Source organism: Acipenser ruthenus, chromosome 28 (genome assembly GCF_902713425.1).
Source record: "Acipenser ruthenus chromosome 28, fAciRut3.2 maternal haplotype, whole genome shotgun sequence".
Classification (NCBI taxonomy): Eukaryota; Metazoa; Chordata; class Actinopteri; order Acipenseriformes; family Acipenseridae; genus Acipenser; species Acipenser ruthenus.
In genome coordinates this window covers 9,665,237-9,691,789 of record NC_081216.1, presented here as the reverse complement: position 1 = coordinate 9,691,789, position 26,553 = coordinate 9,665,237, and the positions used below count along the sequence as shown (strand labels likewise).

Sequence of the window (26,553 nt, the reverse complement as noted above, 5' to 3'; positions counted from 1 at the left end):
TTCTTTAAATAAGTTAAAGACTTGTGAATGGAGCCCAGCGTATCACTGCAGATGATCAGTGGATTTGGGAGCTGTCCACTGACTGTGGTGCTGAATCCTGTCCAGTATACAGCTCACAAAGGGAAAAGGGTCCAGTTGAAAACCTCCACCTGGAATTTTGTAAAAATGTCCTGAATCTCCACAGAAACGCCTCAAACAATGGCTGTCGAGCAGAGCTTGCGTGATTCCCACGATTCCTTAAAATCCAGAAACGAGCCCTCTGCTACTGGGTGCATTTAAAGAAGAGAGACCCTGACTCTTACCACCACAAATCCCAAAAACAACAAGAGCAGTGCCCAGAGAGAGACCCACCGTCCAGCTGACCATGAAGCTCTGTGAACAGAGCCATACTGATATCACAAAACTTCACACCAGCCAGAGCAAAACACACCCACCTCAGCTCAGGAAAAGTCTCTTCCCAAAAACAAAATTATATTAAACAATTGGACAGACCAAATTAAAAAAAACAAAAAACTAGAATGCTACAAAATGCTAAACTGAAATGTTTCCCTAGCTGAATATTTAACTGAAATAAAAGATCCCAAACTGAGACAGACCCTGACAAAATACAGGCTGAGCGACCGCCATACAAAATACAGGCCAAGCGACCACAATACAAAATACAGGCTGAGCGACCGCCATACAAAATACAGGCTGAGCGACCACCATACAAAATACAGGCTGAGCGACCGCCATACAAAATACAGGCTGAGCGACCGCCATACAAAATACATGCTGAGCGACCGCCATACAAAATACAGGCTGAGCGACCGCCATACAAAATACAGGCTGAGCGACCACCATACAAAATACAGGCTGAGCGACCGCCATACAAAATACAGGCTGAGCGACCACCATACAAAATACAGGCTGAGCGACCGCCATACAAAATACAATGCTGAGCGACCGCCATACAAAATACAGGCTGAGCGACCGCCATACAAAATACAGGCTGAGCGACCGCCATACAAAATACAGGCTGAGCGACCGCCATACAAAATACAGGCTGAGCGACCGCCATACAAAATACATGCTGAGCGACCGCCATACAAAATACAGGCTGAGCGACCGCCATACAAAATACAGGCTGAGCGACCGCCATACAAAATACAGGCTGAGCGACCGCCATACAAAATACAGGCTGAGCGACCGCCATACAAAATACATGCTGAGCGACCGCCATACAAAATACAGGCTGAGCGACCACCATACAAAATACAGGCTGAGCGACCGCCATACAAAATACAGGCCGAGCGAACGCCATACAAAATACAGGCCGAGCGAACGCCATACAAAATACAGGCTGAGCGACCGCCATACAAAATACATGCTGAGCGACCGCCAAACAAAATACAGGCTGAGCGACCGCCATACAAAATACAGGCTGAGCGACCGCCATACAAAATACAGGCTGAGCGACCGCCATACAAAATACAGGCTGAGCGACCGCCATACAAAATACATGCTGAGCGACCGCCATACAAAATACAGGCCGAGCGACCGCCATACAAAATACAGGCCGAGCGAACGCCATACAAAATACAGGCCGAGCGAACGCCATACAAAATACAGGCCGAGCGAACGCCATACAAAATACAGGCTGAGCGACCGCCATACAAAATACATGCTGAGCGACCGCCATACAAAATACAGGCTGAGCGACCGCCATACAAAATACAGGCTGAGCGACCGCCATACAAAATACAGGCCGAGCGAACGCCATACAAAATACATGCTGAGCGACCGCCATACAAAATACATGCTGAGCGACCGCCATACAAAATACATGCTGAGCGACCGCCATACAAAATACAGGCTGAGCGACCGCCATACAAAATACAGGCTGAGCGACCGCCATACAAAATACAGGCTGAGCGACCGCCATACAAAATACAGGCTGAGCGACCGCCATACAAAATACATGCTGAGCGACCGCCATACAAAATACAGGCTGAGCGACCAAAATACAAAATACAGGCTGAGCGACCACAATACAAAATACAGGCTGAGCGACCGCCATACAAAATACAGGCTGAGCGACCAAAATACAAAATACAGGCTGAGCGACCAAAATACAAAATACACTCTGAGCGACCACAATACAAAATACAGGCTGAGCGACCGCCATACAAAATACAGGCTGAGCGACCACAATACAAAATACAGGCAGAGCGACCGCCATACAAAATACAGGCTGAGCGACCAAAATACAAAATACAGGCTTAGCGACCACAATACAAAATACAGGCTGAGCGACCGCCATACAAAATACAGGCCGAGCGACCGCCATACAAAATACAGGCTGAGCGACCAAAATACAAAATACAGGCTTAGCGACCACAATACAAAATACAGGCTGAGCGACCGCCATACAAAATACAGACTGAGCGAACACAATCCAAAATACAGGCCGAGCGACCGCCATACAAAATACAGGCTGAGCGACCACCATACAAAATACAGGCCGAGCGAACACAATACAAAATACAAGCTGAGCGACCTCAATCTGAGGTTGAAACTGGCCGATGCAGGTAGACCTGAAGACCAGGAGACAGGCGCCTATGTGGCCAGTGTGATTGTGGGGAGGAAGAAACAGAGAAACACTTTGCTCTAGACTGCAGCAAATACAACAAAGCCAGAAATATTTACTACTCCAAATTCAGGGTTCCTGGCTTCCACCACGTAGACCAGGAATCCCAATTAAAAATAATCCTGGGAGAGAATAAAGAAACAGCTAAAATTGCTGCGGAATTTATAACTAATTGCCACAAAATGAGGGACAAAATATAAATTAAAAATGTAAATAACCATGTCTCAATATTATTAATTTATTTTCTGTTTTTGTAAATATCTATGTTCTATTGTCCCCCCCCCCTCTCTCTCTCTCTCTCTCTCTCTCTCTCTCTCTCTCTCTCTCTATATATATATATATATATATATATATATATATATATATATATATATATATATATAAATATATATTATTTATTTTTGATCTATAAATGCTTTGGCACAACTTGCATAAGTTTGTCATGCAAGTATTGCCAAAGCATATATAGAACAAGAATTTGAATTTGAATTTGATCAAACCCATGACAGTGGTGTGTGTTATCTGTTAGCAACTTGATTCATAGAAACCACAGCAGCAGCCCTTAAAAATACTATCCTTGAAACTGTTGGCTTCACGTGGACCCTGTGCCCAGAAAGAGCAGGAAAGCAGGGAATGTTGGAACAAGAAAAGGCGATTTAGCCCACTTTCAAGAGCACCGGTTCCCAGGCTGATGTCTAATTGCTTGTTTCTTTATTCCTCATGGAAGATGTTATGCACTGAAGTGTCCCGGAGAGCCAGGATCTCTTCCCTCTATCGAGTCACAGAGTGCTGCAATGGGACATCTGTGTTAATGCCAGGTTCATGCGGTTTGGGAAGGTGTACCCAAGGTCACTGCTGCATTGCCACTGAAGACTGAACTTACATCTGCATCTAAACAAACAGGGTGAAGCTAGAGCTCTGCAAGTGGCAGGTTAGAGATCTTCCACAATGAACAAGGTGCCATTTTATAATGTTGAATTTTGTCTTCTTTTTATCTGCAGAAGCATCCTGCGATAAGAGCTCCACCAAGAGAAGTAGTTGTCTTTCAGCTAAAATACAGGCGCTCTCACTTTATTGAAACAGTGTTTTTATGTTTTATTTGGTGCTTGCTGTTATAAAAAGAGGTGACATGGCATTGCTAGAGAATGGAGAGTTGTAGTTCTTTGTTTCCATCTCTCTGTTCATCTCTGCAGTTCATCAGTCTGTCTGTCTGAGAGACTGTGCAGACCTGTATTTATCGAAGCCTCCAGCTGCTCACGAAAAGACACTTCTATAATATAAGAGACGGGGTCAGCTATACGTATTATATGATAAAGTGTTCATTCTGATCCCTGTGGGGTTGCTGTACACTTGAGAGACACCTCGACACAATCACATGGACTCACACTGGGTCAATGGGTCCACTGAGTACATTCCCAGCAGTTCATGAATGCCTCTCTGCTGGCCCCAGGCAGAGTTTAGAATGGAAGTTAATGCAGTAACAGTGGGATGCAGGAGAACACATTTATGGTATCAGACGTCTGTGCCCCACTGAGCTAATATAAAAATAAAGGTTAGAAATAAAGAACAGAACCAGAAGTTATTTTTACCAACACTTCCATTGCAGCTTAGTTAGAAGATCAGAAGATCTATAATAGCTTCCTTTTGATAATAATAAAAATACAAAGCCCTCCCCTCGCCCAGTGCGCACACTCCATGCTCCAGCCTCTAATAAACACTAGCAGCATTATCAGCAGTGCCTAATCTGTCTATTAAATAAGAAGCCCCTTTCTGAGACAGACAGACGAGGCCGGGCTGCGCATCCCTGATCTGCACCCCGGCCAGGGGCTCCTCTGTACGCGGTGCTGATTTAGGACTTGCAGGAGGATGCCATTTGCTCTGTCTGTCAGCTCCAGTAAGGGGCGGCTCTGGGGAGCAGGGCTCAGAGCTGCACTTTCTCTGCCTGCTGCAGACACCCCCTTGATGCCACTATATTTAGCCCGCAGATAAATGCCATCGCTACCCTCTAAAGACTGAGAGTCAGGAGGAATGTGGCGTGCTGACAGGCTGTTGAGAGAAGCATCTGCATGAGAATGTTTGGAGTGCAGGAGAGACGTGTCATTGTGTGCCTGTCATGCTAGCATGAGGTCAGAACCGTGTAAAAACACTTAGAAAAGGGCTGTAGCTAAATACACATTCAGAAACCTTACATTCATTATATGTCTCAAATAAGAACATAAGAACATAAGAAAGTTTACAAACGAGAGGAGGCCATTCAGCCCATCTTGCTCATTTGGTTGTTAGCTTATTGATCCCAGAATCTCATCAAGCAGCTTCTTGAAGGATGTACAGTTTTGATTTTGTTGTTTTTTTAATGTACAGTTTTGATTTTGGTAAATATGTACAGAATTATTATTTTTAAACATGATACCCAAACAGATTTGTTTCTTGTCATTAACCAACCATTAATCTGCTTAGTCATTTGATTGACATTCTTTCTGCCAGCTTTGACCCTGTAAACACTGCAAAAGTGAAATGACCTAGGAAGTGAAACAAGGCATGGAAACGGATCACTTTCTTTAACCTAACGTAGTACCGGCTAACGTGTTTGAACCCTTTAAGGTACACAAGAAATTGAGTGCTTGTGTGGCGGAGTGTCCCGCCCCTATACATATATTTATTATTATTTGTATTTTTGTTTGTGGCGCAGATCAAAGCGCCGCGTATTTGTTGTTGTTTTTATAATTTAAAAACCTTTTAGAGTGGTGCTTTGCCGAGAAGGGGGAGAGGTAAGCTGCAACAGCAACCGCAGCAAAAGCAGGAGGAGGTCAGGGATGATGGCTGGGAGGTTTATGTTATAAACCTCGTGCCCCAATATGCCCCATGCAATACAAAGAGGGGGAGCGCGAGCATCCAGCGCCCAGAAGGGGGGAGCGCGAGCATCCAGCGCCCAGAAGGCGGGAGCCCATAGGTCCAGAACCTAGGCCTCCAGGAGCAGAGCGGCGGGAGCTGCCTCTGCCTCCGCCACCTCCACCGCTTCCACCACCAGGAGCAGAGCAGCAGGAGCTGCCTCTGTCTCCGCCACCTCCACCGCTTCCACCACCAGGATCAGAGCAGTGGGAGCTGCCTCTGTCTCTGCCACCTCCATCTCCACCTCCACCAGCAGAGGGTGAATGCCTGCTGGTTCCGCCTCAAGTGCCATGGGAGGACAGCTTTCCGCTTCCACCTCCACCAGCAGCGGGTGAATACCTGCTGGTTCCGTCTCAACCGCTGTGGGAGAACAGCTTGCCGCTCCCAGCTCCACCAGCAGAGGGTGAATGCCTGCTGGTTCTGCCTCAGCCACCATGGGAGGACTGCTTGCCTCTCCCACCTCCACCAGCAGAGGGTGAATGCCTGCTGGTTCCATCTTAAGCGCCATGGGAGGACAGCTTACCACTCCCACCTCCACCAGCAGAGAGTGAATACCTGCTGGTTCCATCTCCACCTCCACCAGCAGAGGGTGAATACCTGCTGGTTCCACCTCCACCGTCATGGGAAGACTGCTCCTGACCTGCCTCGCTCTGCCCAAGGATGCCTGCCTCGCACCGACCCAAGGATGCCTGCCTCGCACTGCCCAAGGATGCCTGCCATGCATCGCCTGGGGCTGCCTGTGGCTCCGCATCGCCTGGGGCTGCCTGTGGCTCCACATCGCCTGGGGCTGCCTGTGGCTTCGCATCGCCTGGCGCTGCCTGTGGCTCCGCATCGCCTGGAGAGCCACCAGTTACAGGGTACGAGGGAGAAGTGGAGCTCCCGCTGCCGCCTCCATGGCCAGGGGCTCCCCTCCCGAGTTCGCCTCCAGAGGGTCCTCTGCTGCTGTGGTCGCCTCCCGAGGGTCCGCTGCTGCTGCCGTCGCCTCCCGAGGGTCTGCTGCTGCTGCTGCCGTCGCCTCCCGAGGGTCCGCTGCTGCTGCTGCCGTCGCCTACCGAGGGTCCGCTGCTGCTGCCGTCGCCTCCCGAGGGTCCGTAGCTGCTGCCGTCACCTCCCGAGGGTCCTGCTTCACCTGGGGTCACTACCAGTCCTGCCATGCGGCAGGAAATACTGTGGCTGGAGCCCCATGAGGGGAGCTTCCGGCCACGAAGAAGGGGGGGGGGAGGTCAGGAGACCAGCTCCCCCAGCCGCACTTTTGCGGCAAGTGAAATTGTGGTCGGAGCCCCACGGAGGGGAGCTGCCGGCCATAAAGAAGGGGGGGAGGTCAGGAGACCAGCTTCCCCCGCAGCAATTTCGCTGCAGGAGAACGGGTGGCCGGAGCCCCACGGAGGGGAGCTGCCGGCCATGAAGAAGGGGAGGGGAGGTCTGGAGACCACCCCCAAAATTTCCTTGGCCGGAGAAGCTGGCCTGTGCGTGGTCCACCGGGACGCTACGGCTGTTTGGGTGGGAGGAGGACATCCCACCGTGGCCGCCACCTTTGGCCCGTTGCTGCCCTGTTCCTGGGCCGGGACTGCTAGCCGGGACTTTGGGGACTAAGGGGGGAGGTGGCCGAAAAGGCCATGTGTGCTGCGCACAAGGGGGGGCATGTGTGGCGGATTGTCCCGCCCCAATATATATATTTATTATTATTTGTATTTTTGTTTGCGGCGCAGATCAAAGCGCCGCATATTTGTTGTTGTTTTTATAATTTAAAAACCTTGTGAGGATGCGTGGCTGATCAGCTACTGATTATTTAACTAGCTGACAGTCACACATCCTTACTAAACTCGTGCAGACTGTGGCCGAGGGGTAATAAGATAATTAACAGCTAGTTAACCCCTCAGCCAGAGTATAAGAACCTGCAGCTGTCCGTGCTGCGAGGAGAGTGTACAGAGGAGAGTACGGGGAGCGGAGAGAGCGAGGAGAGAGAAAACACATTTAAAAACAACTGCTAAGTATCGTGCTGGTGCTAAAACCAGCACGCTTATTTGTTTGATTGTTTGTTTGGCCAACGTGCCCTTTGGTTTTGTTGTTTGTTTAAATCTTTTGTTTTGTTTTATTATTTAATAAATACGCTGAGCGCAGTTTTGTTTCTGGTACTTCCTGGTCCATGACGTCACCACACACGCCACTCAACAGCTGCTCGACCACAGCTTGTCAAACGGTTTCTTCTTAAAATACAATTGAGAGCGACTCGAGCATCACTCGAGGAGGAAACTGACCATTTGGACAGACCAGACCTGTCAGTACATTTTAAACCCTGTTTCGTGCCCCTCATTGCAAAAATAAGAAAGTTAGCTTCATTTTTATTTGTGGGACACATATGTCCCTTGTACCGTAAAGGGTTCAAATGTAAATATAACATGTGATTCTTTCAAAACCTCACATTGAGCCCCATATGGCTGATGGAAGGGAGCGACTTGATTTGCTCCAATCACGTTAATGCATCTCCGTCCTCGAGGAGCCCACTGCTCAGCTCTCATTAAATATAAATCAATAATCCCCAATCTAAATGATCAAGCAGATTAGTGGAGCAGAGACTGGGCATGGGGAGGGACGCACCTATTTGCTGAATTATTTATTTAATGAATTGAGTAATTAGATGAAAAAAATGTGAGATAAAACCACTTAATTTTGAAGAGTGAAGATGCATTGCAACCCATCGCATTACACTCATCAAAAGCAATTAGAAATATTACCATAGACAGCAGGGTTCAATTCACATCATAGCTGATTATCAAAGCATTTCAGGGGGATGCCACTCAGTGGGGCATTCTTAAATTCAATTCCATTGAGTTTGTTTCTCATGCAGATGCCTTTATAGTGCTACTTGAAGCTTAGAGTTTCAATACATAACACTGCTGGCCAAATAAATCTACTGTGGTTCATGCAGCAGTATTTCTGTGTCAGGGTTTGTGAGATAAGACTTGAGGTTAGGTCTCTCAGAAGCCTTAGCGTGCTTTAAAATCCAATTGGTTTGCTATTTCTTGTGGATACAAAATCTTCATAGACCAGGGGAAGTATTTATTCAGAAACCACAAAACCCAAACAACCTGATTTCTTTTCTGCACAGTCATCAAGTTACCATGGAAATGCAGGGGTGTGTTTATAGAAGCATTGCATTAAAAATAGAAATGTCAGAGTCTGAATCCCCCTGGCAGCACTGCTTTAGACTAATCTGATGAGTTTTAACGGAGGATACACTGGTGGCTTCTATTCTGAGCTCTTTAAAAACTCCCTGAATACTGAAAGCTTTATAAACACTTCTTCAGGCGCTGTGGAAGAAAGCAAAATAGTTTTGTTAAAGTTTTGTTAAAGTTGTTTTGATAAGAACATAAGAACATAAGAAAGTTTACAAACGAGAGGAGGCCATTCAGCCCATCTTGCTCGTTTGGTTGTTAGTAGCTTATTGATCCCAGAACCTCATCAAGCAGCTTCTTGAAGGATCCCAGGGTGTCAGCTTCAACAACATTACTGGGGAGTTGGTTCCAGACCCTCACAATTCTCTGTGTAAAAAAGTGCCTCCTATTTTCTGTTCTGAATGCCCCTTTATCTTATGCTTCAGTGTTTGGAGTGGGATGGAGGAGGAATGAGTTACACTTCAGTGTTTTTGGAGTGGGATGGAGGAGGAATGGGTTACACTTCAGTGTTTTTGGAGTGGGATGGAGGAGGAATGGGTTATGCTTCAGTGTTTTTGGAGTGGGATGGAGGAGGAATGGGTTACACTTCAGTGTCTATGGAGTGGGATGGAGGAGGAATGGGTTACACTTCAGTGTTTTTGGAGTGGGATGGAGGAGGAATGGGTTACACTTCAGTGTTTTTGGAGTGGGATGGAGGAGGAATGGGTTATGCTTCAGTGTTTTTGGAGTGGGATGGAGGAGGAATGGGTTACACTTCAGTGTCTATGGAGTGGGATGGAGGAGGAATGGGTTACACTTCAGTGTTTTTGGAGTGGGATGGAGGAGGAATGGGTTATGCTTCAGTGTCTTTGGAGTGGGATGGAGGAGGAATGGGTTATGCTTCAGTGTTTGGAGTGGGATGTAAGAGGAATGGGTTATGCTTCAGTGTTTTTGGAGTGGGATGGAGGAGGAATGGGTTATGCTTCAGTGTTTGGAGTGGGATGTAAGAGGAATGGGTTATGCTTCAGTGTTTTTGGAGTGGGATGGAGGAGGAATGGGTTACACTTCAGTGTCTATGGAGTGGGATGGAGGAGGAATGGGTTACACTTCAGTGTCTATGGAGTGGGATGGAGGAGGAATGGGTTACACTTCAGTGTTTTTGGAGTGGGATGGAGGAGGAATGGGTTATGCTTCAGTGTTTGGAGTGGGATGTAAGAGGAATGGGTTACACTTCAGTGTTTTTGGAGTGGGATGGAGGAGGAATGGGTTACACTTCAGTGTTTTTGGAGTGGGATGGAGGAGGAATGGGTTACACTTCAGTGTTTTTGGAGTGGGATGTAAGAGGAATGGGTTATGTTGTAATGTAGGCTTTGACACTTGTGACTGTTTGTCTTTAGCAGGTGGCCTCTGTGTCAAGGGAGATTTTCTAGGGGGTAATAAACAGATAAATAAAAACAGTGTAGAGAAATGTGATCATCATGTAAATCAAGTGGACCAGCCAATGGAGAGAGAGTTCTATAGCTGTGAGTGGAGAATAAGTGGGATTTTGAATTAGTGCTCAGTGAACTATCTATAGAAGGTAAATATGTAAAGTGGAAATGACTGTGTGTGTGAAAGATAAGCTCAAAGACATGGTTTCGACAGATGTGTTATATCAAGCTTTGACAAGAGAATACATATGTACTGACCTATGTTTAAGCTGTGGTATATATCATGCCTGTCACCTCCGGAGGCCTGGGTTTGAATCATGGAGAGCTGGTCTGTATTCTGAGCTGGTCTCATGCAGTTTACTGTAATAAAATCAATAACCTGTTTCCTGCGAGCCAGGTTCAGATTTTCAAAGGCTCTCTTCCAGAGAACAGGCTCCAGGGTAAGCCGCTGCTGCTGCTGTTTGTAAAGAGAGCTGTGGTGTTCATCATAGTGTTGGGAACAAACATTTTGACAGATGTTTTGTTCTGTTAGAAAACATGTATTTGGGGCTCCTGAGTGGCACCTCCGGTAAAGGCGCTTCGCATGGAGTGCAGGATGCGCTCTACAGCCTGTTCATCGCCGGTTCGAGTCCAGGCCGAGTCCAGGCTGACCATGGATGAGAGCTCCCAGGAGGCAGCACACAATTGGCCGAGCGCCACCCGGGGGGAGGGTGGGCTAGGTCAGCCAGAGTGTCCTCGGCTCACCGCGCACCAGCGACCCCTGTAGTCTGGCCGGGCGCCTGCGGGCTTGCCTGTAAGCTGCGTTGTCCTCCGACGCTGTAGCTCTTGGGTGGCTGCATGGCAGGTCTACGGTGTGAAAATAAGCAGTCAGCTGACGGCACACGCTTCAGAGGACAGAGTGTGTTCATCATCGCCACTCCCGAGTCAGCGCGGGGTGGTGGCGGTGAGTTGAACCTAAAAAAATAATTGGCTATTCTAAATAGGGGGAAAATGATAAAAAAAAAACAATTGGTGACTACAAAATTAAAATAAATAAATAAAAATAAAACATGTATTTTTCTGCCTTGCGGCTTTGACAGGTTTTACTGCTGAACACACGGGCAGCAGTGTGGAGTAGGGGTTAGGGGCAGCAGTGTGGAGTGTGGGGCAGCAGTGTGGAGTAGGGGTTAGGGGCAGCAGTGTGGAGTGTGGGGCAGCAGTGTGGAGTAGGGGTTAGGGGCAGCAGTGTGGAGTGTGGGGCAGCAGTGTGGAGTAGTGGTTAGGAGCAGCAGTGTGGAGTAGTGGTTAGCGGCAGCAGTGTGGAGTAGTGGTTAGGGGCAGCAGTGTGGAGTAGTGGTCAGGGCTCTGGACTCCTGACCGGAGGGTCGTGGGTTCAATCCCAGGTGGGGGACACTGCTACTGTACCCTTGAGCAAGGTACTTTACCTAGATTGCTCCAGTAAAAATCCAACTGTATAAATGGGTAATTGTATGTAAAAAATAATGTGTAAAAAAATAATGTAATTGTATATAAAAATAATGTGATATCGTGTAACAATTGTAAGTCACCCTGGACAAGGGCGTCTGCTAAGAAATAAATAAATAAACACAGAATCCATTGTGGCAGGCTGCTGTCTTCAGTGGGGCCCCTGCAGCTGTTTGGGTAATGTTACAGCTCTCAGGTCTGCAGGCAGGGGATTTTTAAGTTCCCATGTTTATAACTGAAGCCATACTAAGCAGTGTTCTGAATGATCACACTGAGGCACAAATTGAACTGGAAAATTTCTCATCTCACAGAGTAGTATTCTTTATATTTGAGATTTGCTGCTCACATTTATTCAGGAGTGTGGCTCCCCACAGGCAGTCCCATCTTCGTCTGATGGTATTGAGTCCATTAAAGTTGTGTATTTGATATACAAGGCATGTGTGTATATGAATGTAATATACCATGTGTATGTGTGAGCAATTGGAAAGCACTATTCACAAACACAGCAAGGCAAGTTCATCTACAGTTTCTTTTTATTATTGTTAAACGGTTACAGGCTGCCACTCCTAAAGATACAGAACTTTACCGTTCCTCATTAAAACGAGAGCGAAGTATGGTCAGTAACGTTGTGCTGGGCTTCTTGTGCTCTGCTATCTATCTGCTCAGTGCTGGGTGCCCATTGCTCCAGACTGCTGTGACCAGGGCTGGAAGCTGCATGCTACAGTGTGTGAGCTGGGAGAGGAGACTGTGGGCAGCACAGAGGAGGGAGGACTCCCAGGGGACTGCCCCCATGCTGGGGTTTCTATAAGTGCTCTGTAAGTTTTATTAGCCCCAGCAGGGGGAGATAAGGGGGCGTTGCTGCAGGTTGAGCAGGTGGAGTGACGTGTGAGAGGCATTGAGCTCTCGATTAGGGGTTGGTTCACTGTAGGGGTAGCGAGGTAGAGGGCCTGTGTAAGAGGTGGGGTTTGACAAAGAAGCCTCTTCTCTTCAGATTAGACCGGGGTTTTTAGAACAGCTTTGTTTTCTATCCTGGCTTGTTTCTGTGGCTACAATCGAGACAGTAAACAAAAGCAAACCAGGACTGGTAAGAGTGAGGGTCAAAGTGCTTGTCTATCAAACACTGCCCTAGATTTCTCTGTCCCTAAAGTGGAGTGAGTCTCTGTAAGAGAGTGCCCTCAGGAAACATCAACCCTCCTTTTCTAATTCGAATCCCTTCTTCCCTGCACCCTGGAATACTGCTCTCTCTCTCTCCTTTTCTCCCTCTCTCTCGTGCTCTCTCTCTCTTTCACTCCCTCTCTCCCTTAGCTTAACATACACCAAGACCATAAAACATCCCCAATTGCTTTCTGTCACTGTATTCACAAAACAAACAAACTGCATTACGTGAGTAGCAAGAGCTTCCAGGGAGAGTGCAGACTGCGTGCCGGACGAGCGGGCTTGGGACAGTGGGACTGGGGACAGCAGGGCTGGGGACAGTGGGACGGGAGAGCGGGGGCTTGGGACAGTGGGACTGGGGACAGCAGGGCTGGGGACAGCGGGACGGGAGAGCAGGGGCTTGGGACAGTGGGACTGGGGACAGAGGGACTGGGGACAGCGGGGGGCTGGGGACCGCAGGGCTGGGGACAGAGGGACTGGGGACAGAGGGACTGGGGACAGCGGGACTGGGGACAGAGGGACTTACGACAGAGGGACGGGAGAGCGGGGGCTGGGGATAGAGGGAATGGGGACAGTGGGACTGGGGAGAACGGGGGACAGCGGGACTGGGGGAGGCGGGGGCTGGGGATAGAGGGAATGGGGACAGCGGGACTTGGGGTTAGCATAGCAAACCCACAGCTCATTTATACTGGAATTGGACTTCTCTAAGCTTATCACACTGAAGGCTCAGGCACACTCACACACACAGACTCACACACACACACTCACACAGACAGACTCACACACACACACACACACACGCATACTCACACAGACAGACTCACACACACACACACACACGCACACTGACAGACTCGCACACACACACACACACACACAGACAGACAGACAGACACACACACACACAGACTCACACACACATACACACACGCGCACACACGCACACACACACAGACACACACACACACTCACGCACACACAGACTCACGCACACACACACACGACCCTTTACAGACACTCACAGACAGACAGACAGACAGACAGACAGACAGACAGACAGACAGACACTGTGAGACACAGACACACACTCGCAGACAGACAGGCACACAGAGGCACAGGTCAGTACTGGTCACAGCAGTCTAGTCTACAGTGGGGGGAGAAGCTAAGCTTGCTATAGAGCCTTGCTCTGCTTCAGGCTCAGGGGGGACCCTCAGGCCAGGTCCTTACGCTCTGCCGTCGACTCCTTGATTATCTGAAACACAGACAGATACACAATCAGCCCCTTTCCTGTGAGTGAACCTGAACTACACTGTTCCTGTTGCATTTCAATACAAGTCTATGACTGAGGCACCCTGAACAAGCAGACAGTGACCCTCAGTCTCTTTGAAGACCTCCAGTTCATTCAGGTTTCACTGTGTCCTTCCTGGAGCTCACAAAACAGCCAGCAGAGGAGAGGCTATTGAACAGACACACAAGGGAATCAGAATGACCAGGGATCTTTAGTAGCACTTTACATTGTGTCTCTAATTCTATAGGATACCTAGAATTTACATGTAAAACACACAGTCTTCTTAAAAAATAGTATGTGAGATCTATCCCTGCTTTCAGCAGGGCAGTGGTCACTAAACAGCATCCATTCACTCAGCTGTGTGGCTTGGGATGTCAGACTCATCCAGGGAGAAGAGCTCACAAACCAATAATAACATCTGAAATCCTGTCACCTCATTTCCTGATTCATTTAGGCATCAAAATGGATTGCTTTTTACAAGAAGAATGTGTTTAGCAAAGTGCCACGGCTTTGCGAGAGCAGAGATCGAGGAAGCAGGACTCAGCGAAAGCAGCACTGCTGCCTCAGGTTAGTCAGTGTGCCTGCGCTGCCCTCTGCTGGCGCAACTGGGAACTGTGACATCACCACCCCAAAATAACATTTCCACTCAAAGGAAACAAAATACTTAGGATGTTTTTGTTGCACTTTTTTTCTTGGGGTGCGTACCTCCCCGTCTCTCATCTCCACGGTTTTAACCAGAACGGTCCTCTTCACATGAGACTCGGGAGACAGTTTGGTGTCCAGGTTGGTTTCTGAGACAGAACAGGAAGGAGCTTTAGAACCGAGTCCTCCCCTTTCAACATTCAGTACAGAAGCTAAAAGACTTGGTCTTTATTTTAACACTTGAATATTCTGTAAAAAGAAATCATTTCACTAAATAATGATTGTTAAATCTATATTTTAATACAGAGGTTATGTGTAAATGGCTTTTTTAAATATAGTGCATCATGCCTGGTGTGTGGTGGCCTTGAGGCCTGAACACTCCGGTGAGTTCAAATATAGGATGATTGAACCAGTACACTACTGACCTCGGAGCTGAAGGTTTGAGAAGCTTTGGACAGGAACAGTGATTCTGTGAGTTAAAGTGAAAGACAGAAATTATTCTTCTATCAGCACTGGAACTATCCCCCCTCCATACTGCCCCTGCCCCTCCCCTATTTACTGCCTCTGCCCCTAACCCTTACCCCATCTCACTGCTTCATGCCCCTATCCCTTATCCCCTCTCATTGCTTCCTGCCCCTCCTTACTGTCCCTCCCCTCCTCACTGCCCCTCCCCTCCTCACTATCCCTCCACTCCCCTCCTCACGGCCCCTCCCCTCCCCTCACTGCCCCTCGCCTCCTCACTGCCCTCCCCTCCCCTTCTCACTGCCCCTCCTCACCGGCTCTCCTCTCCCTCCAGCAGCTTCCTGTAGGTGGCGATCTCGATATCGAGGGCCAGCTTGACGTTAAGCAGGTCCTGGTATTCCTGCAGGTGCCTCGCCATCTCCTCCTTCAGGCTGTTGATGTCGTCCTCCAGCCGCACCACGGACTCCTGGGAATTCGCAGACTCGATAGCAAACTGCTCCTCCATCTCACGCATCTGCCTCTCCAGAGACTCGTTCTGTCAGAAACACAAAGAAACACAATGTCAGGGCACTGATCTCCAGGACCTGAGATCTACGGGAGCTGGATCTACGAGCTGAGATCTACGGGAACTGGGATCTACTGGAGCTGAGATCTACGGGAGCTGGGATCTACTGGAGCTGAGATCTACGGGAGCTGGGATCTACTGGAGCTGAGATCTACGGGAGCTGGGATCTACTGGAGCTGAGATCTACGGGAGCTGGGATCTACTGGAGCTGAGATCTACTGGAGCTGGGATCTACGAGCTGAGATCTATTAGAGTAATGAGATATTAAAAGGTGAATAGAAATATTAGGAAAAGGTGCATGATATAAATGATCACTTTAAGATGTTTACTTCTGATAGACATTGAGCAAGTCCTGATCAGAACTGATATACCATAACTGAGAGCTGTCAATCATGTCAGACTTGTCAGGCCCTCCTCCAGATTCCAGATAACTATAGTTACCAAAAACCGAACCGGAGCAGCCAGTCCCAGAGAGGGAGAGATGTACCCGCTGTGCTTAGTGCACATTACTGAGCTGGTCTTGCATTCCTCGCTTCTCACTGCCTGTGAGACGGCCGTTGCTTTGGGCTTGTGGAACAGAAAGGATGAAAGAGGAAGTGAAGTGAGACTCACGCTTCCTCTAAGTGCCTCCAGGTCGCAGGTCATGACCTGGATCTGGCGCCGGTACTCATTGGCTTCCTGCTTCGCCTGCCGCAGCGCCTCTCCATTCCTATTGGCTGCATCCGTCATGTCTGAAAACTGAAGAGGAGACGAGAGCCGGGTCAGGCGAGCTTCTCATTTCTTATCTAGTTTACAAACTAAAGAACTCTGCTGGAGAATGTCACCATCCCCGTGTACTAGATTCCTAGTACAGCACCAGCAGCGTCTAACAGGACACAGCTTCCTGTATCATCACACTACAGCAGTGCTTCCCAAACTCTCTCAAAGGAATGTCCAGAATCACAATCCAAGTCAGACAAGCACTGCTACTTTACTGTGCCAAGCCACGCTCATCAAGCATGTTTCCTTAGTAGCTGTATGTAATGGCTTCAGCGTTTAGTAGCTGATTGATTTATTCCAGCATGCGAAATATTTCATAATGGTCTCAGGAGAACAAACTAACAGAGACTCCCTTATTACTTGCTCTTATTGTATTACTTGTATTGTAACACTTGAAATGTATTTGCTTACGATTGTAAGTCGCCCTGGATAAGGGCGTCTGCTAAGAAATAAATAATAATAATAATAATAATAATAATAATAATAATAATAATATAAAAGCTCAATGGAGGCGACATTTAAAAAAAAAATGAGTGGGTTGTGAGCGGGGCAAGCAATCTTAACGAGGCGTGTCTCTGGCAGGCTGGCTCGGTCTGGTTCTGCCTCACCTTGGACCGATACCACTCCTCAGTCTCCTGCATGTTGGAGCTGGCCATGGCTTCATACTGGGTGCGGATGTCCCTCAGCGCTGTGGTCAGGTCTGGTTTGGACATGTCCATGTCCACGTGGACCTGCTGGCTGGACACCTGCTCCAGGATCTCTCGCAGCTCCTGGGGACACGACAGCAGCAACACAGCCAGCGATCACACAGAGAGGCAGAGAACAGACTGGACAAGAGAAACATTCACAACAGCAACAACACAGTGAGCGATCACACAGAGAGGCAGAGAACAAACTGGACAAGAGAAACATTCACAACAGCAACAACACAGCCAGCGATCACACAGAGAGGCAGAGAACAGACTGGACAAGAGAAACATTCACAACAGCAACAACACAGTGAGCGATCACACAGAGAGGCAGAGAACAAACTGGACAAGAGAAACATTCACAACAGCAACAACACAGCCAGCGATCACACAGAGAGGCAGAGAACAGACTGGATAAGAGAAACATTCACAACAGCAACAGCACAGCGAGCGATCACACAGAGAGGCAGAGAACAGACTGGACAAGAGAAACATTCACAACAGCAACAACACAGCCAGTGATCACACAGAGAGGCAGAGAACGGACTGGACAAGAGAAACATTCACAACAGCAACAGCACAGCCAGCGATCACACAGAGAGGCAGAGAACGGACTGGACAAGAGAAACCTGAACATTCACAACAGCAACATGTCCATGAACAATCCCGCAAGTAATAGAATGGCCCTTGTTAATCTTCTCTTATAGAGCCACCAGAGAAATTGACCCTGGTTGAAGAGTTGCCATTTATTTTATTGTAATACCATGCAGACATATTTAGGACTTCTGTTCTGCAGTTTTATTTTAATTTCTTTTTTATCTAGTGTTCCTGAGCCCAACGGTCATCACTGAGCACAGTGGTCATCACTAAGCCCAGCAGTCATCACTGAGCCCAGCAGTCATCACTGAGCACAGCGGTCATCACTGAGCCCAGCGGTCATCACTGAGCACAGTGGTCATCACTGAGCCCAGCGGTCATCACTGAGCACAGCGGTCATCCCTGAGCACAGAGGTCATCACTGAGCACAGTGGTCATCACTGAGCACACGCTGGACCATTTATTGGGATTTCAAGGACATTGTTTAAAGTTGATCAGGTCGAACGCAGTCGGTATCGAGGGAGCGCAGGAGCCTCTTACCTCATCGTGGATTTTCTTGAGGAAGTTGATCTCCTCGTGCAGGGCTTCAATCTTCCTCTCCAGCGCGACACGGTTCAGCGCAGCCTCGTCAACATCCTGGACAGACAGACGACAGGCAGACAGACAGACAGAGATAATGATGTGAATACAGCTCCAACTCGCCTTCAATCTGTACCCCTCTATACTGTAACAGAGCCCCCAACTCTCCCTCAATCTGTACCCCTCTATACTGTAACAGAGCCCCCAACTCTCCCTCAATCTGCACCCCTCTATACTGTAACAGAGCCCCCAACTTTCCCTCAATCTGTAAACCTCTATATTGTAACAGAGCCCCCAACTTTCCCTCAATCTGTACCCCTCTATACTGTAACAGAGCCCCCAACTCTCCCTCAATCTGCACCCCTTTATACTGTAAGAGCCCCCAACTCTCCCTCAATCTGAACCCCTCTATACTGTAACAGAGCACCCAACTCTCCCTGAATCTGCACCCCTCTATACTGTAACAGAGCCCCCAACTCTCCCTCAATCTGCACCCCTTTATACTGTAACAGAGCCCCCAACTCTCCCTCAATCTGCACCCCTTTATACTGTAAGAGCCCCCAACTCTCCCTCAATCTGAACCCCTCTATACTGTAACAGAGCACCCAACTCTCCCTGAATCTGCACCCCCAGCATGCTCTCAAACCCTGCTCACTTGTCTGTAGGAGTGCAGGTTAGGGTTAGGGTTAGGGTCTGTAGGAGTGCAGGTGCTCACCTGTCTGTAGGAGTGCAGGTTATTCTCAGCCTCCAGACGCAGATTGATCTCGTCCTCTAACCTGGGAATGAAGAGCAGGGTGGAATTCAAATGCACTGAAATAACCCCTCGAGCTGCAGTGGTCAGCCCTGCTGCAGCTACCAAAGACAGGGTCAGTTATTTGCAAACAAAGTATTCTTACTATTTCTGCGTTTCTTTATGAAAATGATTCACTAAACTATTGTCAGACCTTGGGAAAGTGGCTCTATTTCTTTTTTTTTTAAACAGAAACAATTTGCTTTTTGTGAAACCCTTCAATGATGAATACAGACTATTGATGCTAATTTAACACACCAGCTTTTTTCATTGTCTAACTTTTGTTTCAATGAACACAGAAAGAGAACAATGTGGTGACCATTTCCCCAGCCACTAGAAACACATTCATTTCTGAAGCAAGGAAAAGACTCATCATTATTTGCAAGTGTCACAAGGCACAAAGATCAGAGCAAATGAAAAGATTATAAACTTTTTGCAGCTGTGAATGTGCCCCTGCCCTTCGGCGGCCAGCGCGCCAGACACCAGACGTCTCTTTTGTTGCTGTTGTTTGCAGGCCCACTGCCACTGAGTCTGACTCAATCAACTCTCGGGAGATAGTCTGTCACCGCTTCAGCGCAGTCTGGCTTGGCACACAATGGCAGACTCTGTGTGGGGACGGCTATAAATTGCAGCAGCAGGATAAACCGTCCTCTCCCTTTCTCGTATTGTTTCCCCTGGTCCTTTCAAAGGGAGAGATTTATAGAGTGGGGACGTGACCCTGGCACTATTCATTTATAGAGGGGGGCGAGACCCGGCTGTATTAATAGGAGACAGGACCCATCGTGGGAGAGACTCTGAGGGACTCCAACTCTGTGAATGTTTGCAGTGAGGAGTGAGGTGTGAGGTGCTGCACAGTGAGGAGTGGCTGCAGTGAGGTGTGAGGTGTGAGGTGTGAGGTGCTGTACAGTGAGGAGTGGCTGCAGTGAGGTGTGAGGTGTGAGGTGCTGCACACTGAGGAGTGGCTGCAGTGAGGTGTGGCTGCAGTGAGGTGTGAGGTGTGAGGTGTGAGGTGCTGTAAAAGTGAGGAGTGGCTGCAGTGAGGTGTGAGGTGTGAGGTGTCAGGAAACCATTCTAAAGTGCTGTAAAAAACACTGACAAGTTAAAGCTTAGTGAATTGAGCCCACAGAAACAAACCAGTTTACACAAAAATGAGAAACAATAACGATTTTACTTTTACTAGATTTTGAGCCATGGTTTGAAGTGAGGTTGCAGATGGAGAACTATATGAAGAGGACTGTACAGTCCTGTGGAGGCGGTAACCTGCAATGATCACGTTTCAAACAGTGGCATTGTTTGCTGCCTCTGTAGCTAGACTGTCCACACTGCGCGCTAGGAATACAAAGTGAAAAGTTGCTGTAATAGCAGATTTGCTCTAGTGAATGAGCTCATGCTTTTCTGCATGAATTGTAAACAATGAACTGGATGTAAATAACCTGTGCGAGACGGAGGAAGAATGAAGCCGAACAACTGAGCGCCTTTTCATTTCCTTTCATTACAAAAGCTACCTGCACCTTGACCACATCGAATAACCGTTTTGTCCCTTGAGTGATATGTGTTTCCAGAAATATCTCCAAATGCTTTGTTCAAAGCATCTATTGTTTTATGAGTTGGCAATTGTGTTTTTTCCCCAATCTGGTGATGCCCAATTGTAGGGTTTTCCTGAACTGTAGACTCTCAAGACAGATCGTACCTATTTTAATATTGTATTATGGTTTATTGTAAAGGCTGCGATTGGTTTAAGGTGATTACCCTGAAAATTCGTATTTCAATTCTAACATAACCCTGACAGGACGCCTGAGTTTGAAGAAATTTTACAGGAGTCTCTGATGTCCTGTAAAACAATCAAAGCGCCTCTGAAAAAATGATCTGGGACAAAAAGAAATGAATCAATAAGGTCAAGAAACGTAATGCATTCCCCCTGCAGGGACTGAACTCTGAGGGGCGCAGGGAGCAGGGCACACATGCACTGTATTACTCATCTGTTTAACCAAGAATAGAACCCATGCATTATTTACAAGGGGGTCCCGACAAGTCTGAAGCATCACACTGTAAGTGCAACACAATACAAAGACAGGCAGATCCACACCAATGAAACGATCTGCATGACAAGAGACGGGCACTGCTGTCACCAATGAGTCAACCATGCTATTAAAATGGAATACTGTCCCGTTTCAATTAGCTTTCTTTAGTATGGCGCATTTGCAGACCCTAGCCTGAGCTCACACTGAACAGCACCACAGAATTCCTCAGCTCTGAGCAGCACCACCTGTTGGTAGTGTTTCAGTATTGCTCAGCTCTGAATAGCACCACAGTATTCCTCAGCTCTGAACAGCACTACAGTATTGCTCAGCTCTGAGCAGCCCCACCTCTTTGCAGTGTTTCAGTATTGCTCAGTTCTGAGCAGCCCCACCTGTTTGCAGTGTTTCAGTATTGCTCAGCTCTGAGGAGCCCCACCTGTTGGCAGTGTTTCAGTATTGCTCAGCTCTGAGCAGCCCCACCTGTTGGCAGTATTTCAGTATTGCGCAGCTCTGAGGAGCCCCACCTGTTGGCAGTGTTTCAGTATTGCTCAGCTCTGAGCAGCCCCACCTGTTGGCAGTATTTCAGTATTGCGCAGCTCTGAGGAGCCCCACCTGTTGGCAGTGTTTCAGTATTGCTCAGCTCTGAGCAGTCCCACCTGTTGGCAGTGTTTTAGTATTGCTCAGCTCTGAACAGTACCACCTCTTTGCAGTGTTTCAGTATTGCTCAGCTCTGAACAGCAACACCTCTTTGCAGTGTTTCAGTATTGCTCAGCTCTGAACAGCACTACAGTATTCCTCAGCTCTGAACAGCACTACAGTATTGCTCAGCTCTGAGCAGCACCACCTGTTTGCAGTGTTTCAGTATTGCTCAGCTCTGAGCAGCCCCACCTCTTTGCAGTGTTTCAGTATTGAGCAGATCTGAGGAGCCCCACCTGTTGGCAGTGTTTCAGTATTGCTCAGCTCTGAACAGCACTACAGTATTCCTCAGCTCTGAACAGCACTACAGTATTGCTCAGCTCTGAGCAGCCCCACCTCTTTGCAGTGTTTCAGTATTGCTCAGCTCTGAGGAGCCCCACCTGTTTGCAGTGTTTCAGTATTGCTCAGCTCTGAGGAGCCCCACCTGTTTGCAGTGTTTCAGTATTGCTCAGCTCTGAGCAGCCCCACCTCTTTGCAGTGTTTCAGTATTGCTCAGCTCTGAGCAGCCCCACCTCTTTACAGTGTTTCAGTATTGCTCAGCTCTGAGGAGCCCCACCTGTTGGCAGTGTTTCAGTATTGCTCAGCTCTGAGCAGCCCCACCTCTTTGCAGTGTTTCAGTATTGCTCAGCTCTGAGGAGCCCCACCTGTTGGCAGTGTTTCAGTATTGCTCAGCTCTGAGGAGCCCCACCTGTTGGCAGTGTTTCAGTATTGCTCAGCTCTGAACAGCACTACAGTATTGCTCAGCTCTGAACAGCACTACAGTATTCCTCAGCTCTGAACAGCACTACAGTATTGCTCAGCTCTGAGCAGCCCCACCTCTTTGCAGTGTTTCAGTATTGCTCAGCTCTGAGGAGCCCCACCTGTTGGCAGTGTTTCAGTATTGCTCAGCTCTGAGCAGCCCTACCTTTTGACAGTGTTTCAGTGTTGCTCAGCTCTGAACAGCACCACCTGTTGGCAGTGTTTCAGTATTGCTCAGCTCTGAGGAGCCCCACCTGTTGGCAGTGTTTCAGTATTGCTCAGCTCTGAGCAGTCCCACCTCTTTGCAGTGTTTCAGTATTGCTCAGCTCTGAGGAGCCCCACCTGTTGGCAGTGTTTCAGTATGGCTCAGCTCTGAGCAGCCCTACCTTTTGACAGTGTTTCAGTGTTGCTCAGCTCTGAGGAGCCCCACCTCTTTGCAGTGTTTCAGTATTGCTCAGCTCTGAGGAGCCCCACCTGTTGGCAGTGTTTCAGTATTGCTCAGCTCTGAGGAGCCCCACCTGTTGGCAGTGTTTCAGTATTGCTCAGCTCTGAGCAGCCCCACCTGTTGGCAGTATTTCAGTATTGCGCAGCTCTGAGCAGCCCCACCTCTTTGCAGTGTTTCAGTATTGCTCAGCTCTGAGCAGCCCCACCTCTTTGCAGTGTTTCAGTATTGCTCAGCTCTGAGCAGTCCCACCTCTTTGCAGTGTTTCAGTATTGCTCAGCTCTGAGGAGCCCCACCTGTTGGCAGTGTTTCAGTATTGCTCAGCTCTGAGCAGCCCTACCTTTTGACAGTGTTTCAGTATTGCTCAGCTCTGAGCAGCCCCACCTCTTTGCAGTGTTTCAGTATTGCTCAGCTCTGAACAGCCCCACCTCTTTGCAGTGTTTCAGTATTGAGCAGATCTGAGGAGCCCCACCTGTTGGCAGTGTTTCAGTATTGCTCAGCTCTGAGGAGCCCCACCTGTTGGCAGTGTTTCAGTATTGCTCAGCTCTGAGGAGCCCCACCTGTTGGCAGTGTTTCAGTATTGCTCAGCTCTGAGGAGCCCCACCTGTTGGCAGTGTTTCAGTATTGCTCAGCTCTGAACAGCCCCACCTCTTTGCAGTGTTTCAGTATTGCTCAGCTCTGAACAGCACTACAGTATTGCTCAGCTCTGAACAGCACTACAGTATTGCTCAGCTCTGAACAGCACTACAGTATTGCTCAGCTCTGAACAGCACTACAGTATTCCTCAGCTCTGAACAGTACTACAGTATTGCTCAGTTCTGAGCAGCCCCACCTCTTTGCAGTGTTTCAGTATTGAGCAGATCTGAGGAGCCCCACCTGTTGGCAGTGTTTCAGTATTGCTCAGCTCTGAGCAGGGTGACAGGCTCCTCTGCACTAACCTGTTCCTGCAGTTCCACTTATCAAAGCAGGCAGGCTTGCAATTCCATCCTAAATGATACCCCGAGGCTGCTGCCACTTAAATAATACAACTTGCTGAGTGTATCAGACCATACTGCCCTATAAACCACAGCTGTCTGACACCAAACCCTGCGCTGATTCAAATCACCCTGATCACTGACTGGTAAGGTATGGTATGAAAATCAATCCTCAACTTATCTTTGATAAACGTTTCCAGATCTACAAAGGTCCAGATTTATAAATGTGTTTCACCAGTACTCATTTACAACACAAAACACATCTTAAAAACTGACAACAAACAATTTCTAACTAGCACCAAACAATTGTTCTTTTCCGTTTAGCAAAAAAAAAAACATTTCAACAGTGAGAGAGAAGCTTGAACTGAAGAAAAACTCTGAGACACTCAAACACCCTGGGAAGAAGATTCTTTAAAATCGCCCAGAGACATAAACACTACAGCTATGGGCAAAAGTTTTGCACCACCCTATAGAATGAACTAATTTTGCTTCATAAAGTCGAATGAAACCTGCTAAATAATGTTACGTTAACATATTGAATTACATACTGCTTTGTAGTTTTCCATATACTTAATGAGAAACTGACAAAAATGGAAAAATGTGACATTTCAGAATCTAACATGAAATACTGTACTGCTATTATGGCTTCCAGTAGACTTTTGCAACATCATTTTGCAGTTTCTTTGATTACATGATGTTAAATAAAATATCAAAATTATGTTCATATATTATTATTTTTTTTATTATGCCTCAATCCTAAAATTTTAGGCAATGCAAAACGTCCTATATCTGTGCAGTATATAGACTCCTGTCGGCTGGTCCAGGGTGCGAGCTGTGGAGTGATGGAGGGGAGTGTGAGGGGGAATAAGGACAGGAAACGCGCTGCTTACTTCTGCCGCAGGTTGCCCAGGTCCTGGGCCAGGTTGTCCCTCTCGATGTCAGTCCTGGCCTTGGCGGTGCTGAGCTGGTCCACCTGCTTCCTCAGCTCCCGCAGCTCTTGCTGGTAGATGTCTCCCAGCCTGGTGGGCTCCTTGCCCCTGATCTGGTTCAGCTCCGCCGCCAGCACCTTGTTCTGCTGCTCCAGGAAGCGCACCTTCTCGATGTAGCTGGCAAAGCGGTCGTTCAGGTCCATCATCTCCACCTTCTCGTTGGTGCGGGTCTCCTTGTATTCGGCGTTGAGGGCGTCGGCCAGGGAGAAGTCCACCCGGTCCTGGCTCAGCCCCAGCACAGAGCTCTTCACCCGCCCCATAGAGACCCGCGGGCTGCTGGAGAACATGATGGGGCCATAGCGAGGGGAGCTGCCCAGGGAGTACCGTCCGCTGGACTGCTTCTTCAAGCCCCGGCCCGGAAACATCCTCCTGTAGGACGACACCCTCTGGGTTTCTAGGTTAAGACTCATGGCACTGGCTGGTTAAGGGGGTCTGCTGTGGCTTTGCAAATAAACTCCGATCTGTGCAGCTCAGTGTTTTATAGACAGGGGACCACCCCAGAGCAGAGGGGGGCGAGGGAGGGAGGAAGGGGGGCTGTGATCCTAGTGTCTGCCAGTTACCCTGCCACAGCACAGCTTTCAGACTGCTGTCATGTGGACACTATGAAAGAACTTTAGGTACAGTGCTCCATTGTTATTTTACTATCTGACATACTGTCTATACTATGTATATATAAATACAGCTGTGGACAAAAGTTTTGCTTCAACCTATAGAATGAACTAATATTGCTTCATAAAGTAGAATGAAACCTGCTGAATAATGTGACGTTAGCAGAGTACTGAATTAGACAATCAAGTAGAATGTACTGTCAATGTGGCCAAAATGAATTAAATCCCTGAATCAGCAAATAGTCACATTTCTGAAAAGTTTTCTTTGAGTCAGATTTAATAAGCTTTTGCATCAGTAATTCTACTGCGGTATCCCGCAGTAAACGTATAGCAATGTGTGGTAAAGCACGGTGAAAGCATGGTACTGTAAGAAATGTACTTGTAAATGTTTTTCTAATATGTTAATTCACAACACAGTCCTGGTATAAAAATACATTTTAAAAAAGTCCCTACAGCTTGGCTGAATACTTCTCTTTGTTAAATTATGACTTGAACATTTGATGTCTCAGTGTCTTCGTGCAGAGAGATGGGTGTGTGTGTTCATACTCATTGTCTTCCTGCAGAGATGGGTGTGTGTGTTCATACTCAGTGTCTTCCTGCAGAGATGGGTGTGTGTGTTCATACTCAGTGTCTTCGTGCAGAGAGATGGGTGTGTGTGTTCATACTCATTGTCTTCCTGCAGAGATGGGTGTGTGTGTTCATACTCAGTGTCTTCCTGCAGAGATGGGTGTGTGTGTTCATACTCAGTGTCTTCCTGCAGAGATGGGTGTGTGTGTTCATACTCAGTGTCTTCGTGCAGAGAGATGGGTGTGTGTGTTCATACTCATTGTCTTCCTGCAGAGATGGGTGTGTGTGTTCATACTCAGTGTCTTCGTGCAGAGATGGGTGTGTGTGTTCATACTCAGTGTCTTCCTGCAGAGATGGGTGTGTGTGTTCATACTCAGTGTCTTCGTGCAGAGATGGGTGTGTGTGTGTTCATACTCATTGTCTTCCTG

General features: G+C 48.0%; 1 protein-coding gene across 1 annotated transcript; it reads right to left on the bottom strand.

Moving 5' to 3' along the window:
• Positions 1–12,077: 12,077 nt before the first annotated feature.
• LOC117435101 (glial fibrillary acidic protein-like) lies at positions 12,078–25,411 on the bottom strand. The gene is made up of 9 exons (XM_034058045.3): positions 24,852–25,411; positions 19,019–19,079; positions 18,265–18,360; positions 17,047–17,208; positions 16,292–16,417; positions 15,429–15,649; positions 15,078–15,121; positions 14,716–14,801; positions 12,078–13,974 (listed from the first exon to the last, which is right to left on the bottom strand). Exons 1-9 carry the CDS (start codon positions 25,358–25,360, stop codon positions 13,933–13,935), a joined length of 1,347 nt encoding a protein of 448 aa, XP_033913936.1. The 5' UTR covers positions 25,361–25,411; the 3' UTR covers positions 12,078–13,932.
• Positions 25,412–26,553: the final 1,142 nt, after the last annotated feature.

Coding starts and splice junctions, on each gene's coding strand:
- LOC117435101 (XM_034058045.3), bottom strand. CDS start 25,360: ATGAGTCTTAACCTAGAAACCCAGAGGGTGTCGTCCTACAGGAGGATG. Junction 19,080..24,851: donor CTGGGCAACCTGCGGCAGAA/GTAAGCAGCGCG, acceptor CTTCATTCCCAG/GTTAGAGGACGAGATCAATC. Junction 16,418..17,046: donor AGGAGTGGTATCGGTCCAAG/GTGAGGCAGAAC, acceptor TCTCCTCTTCAG/TTTTCAGACATGACGGATGC.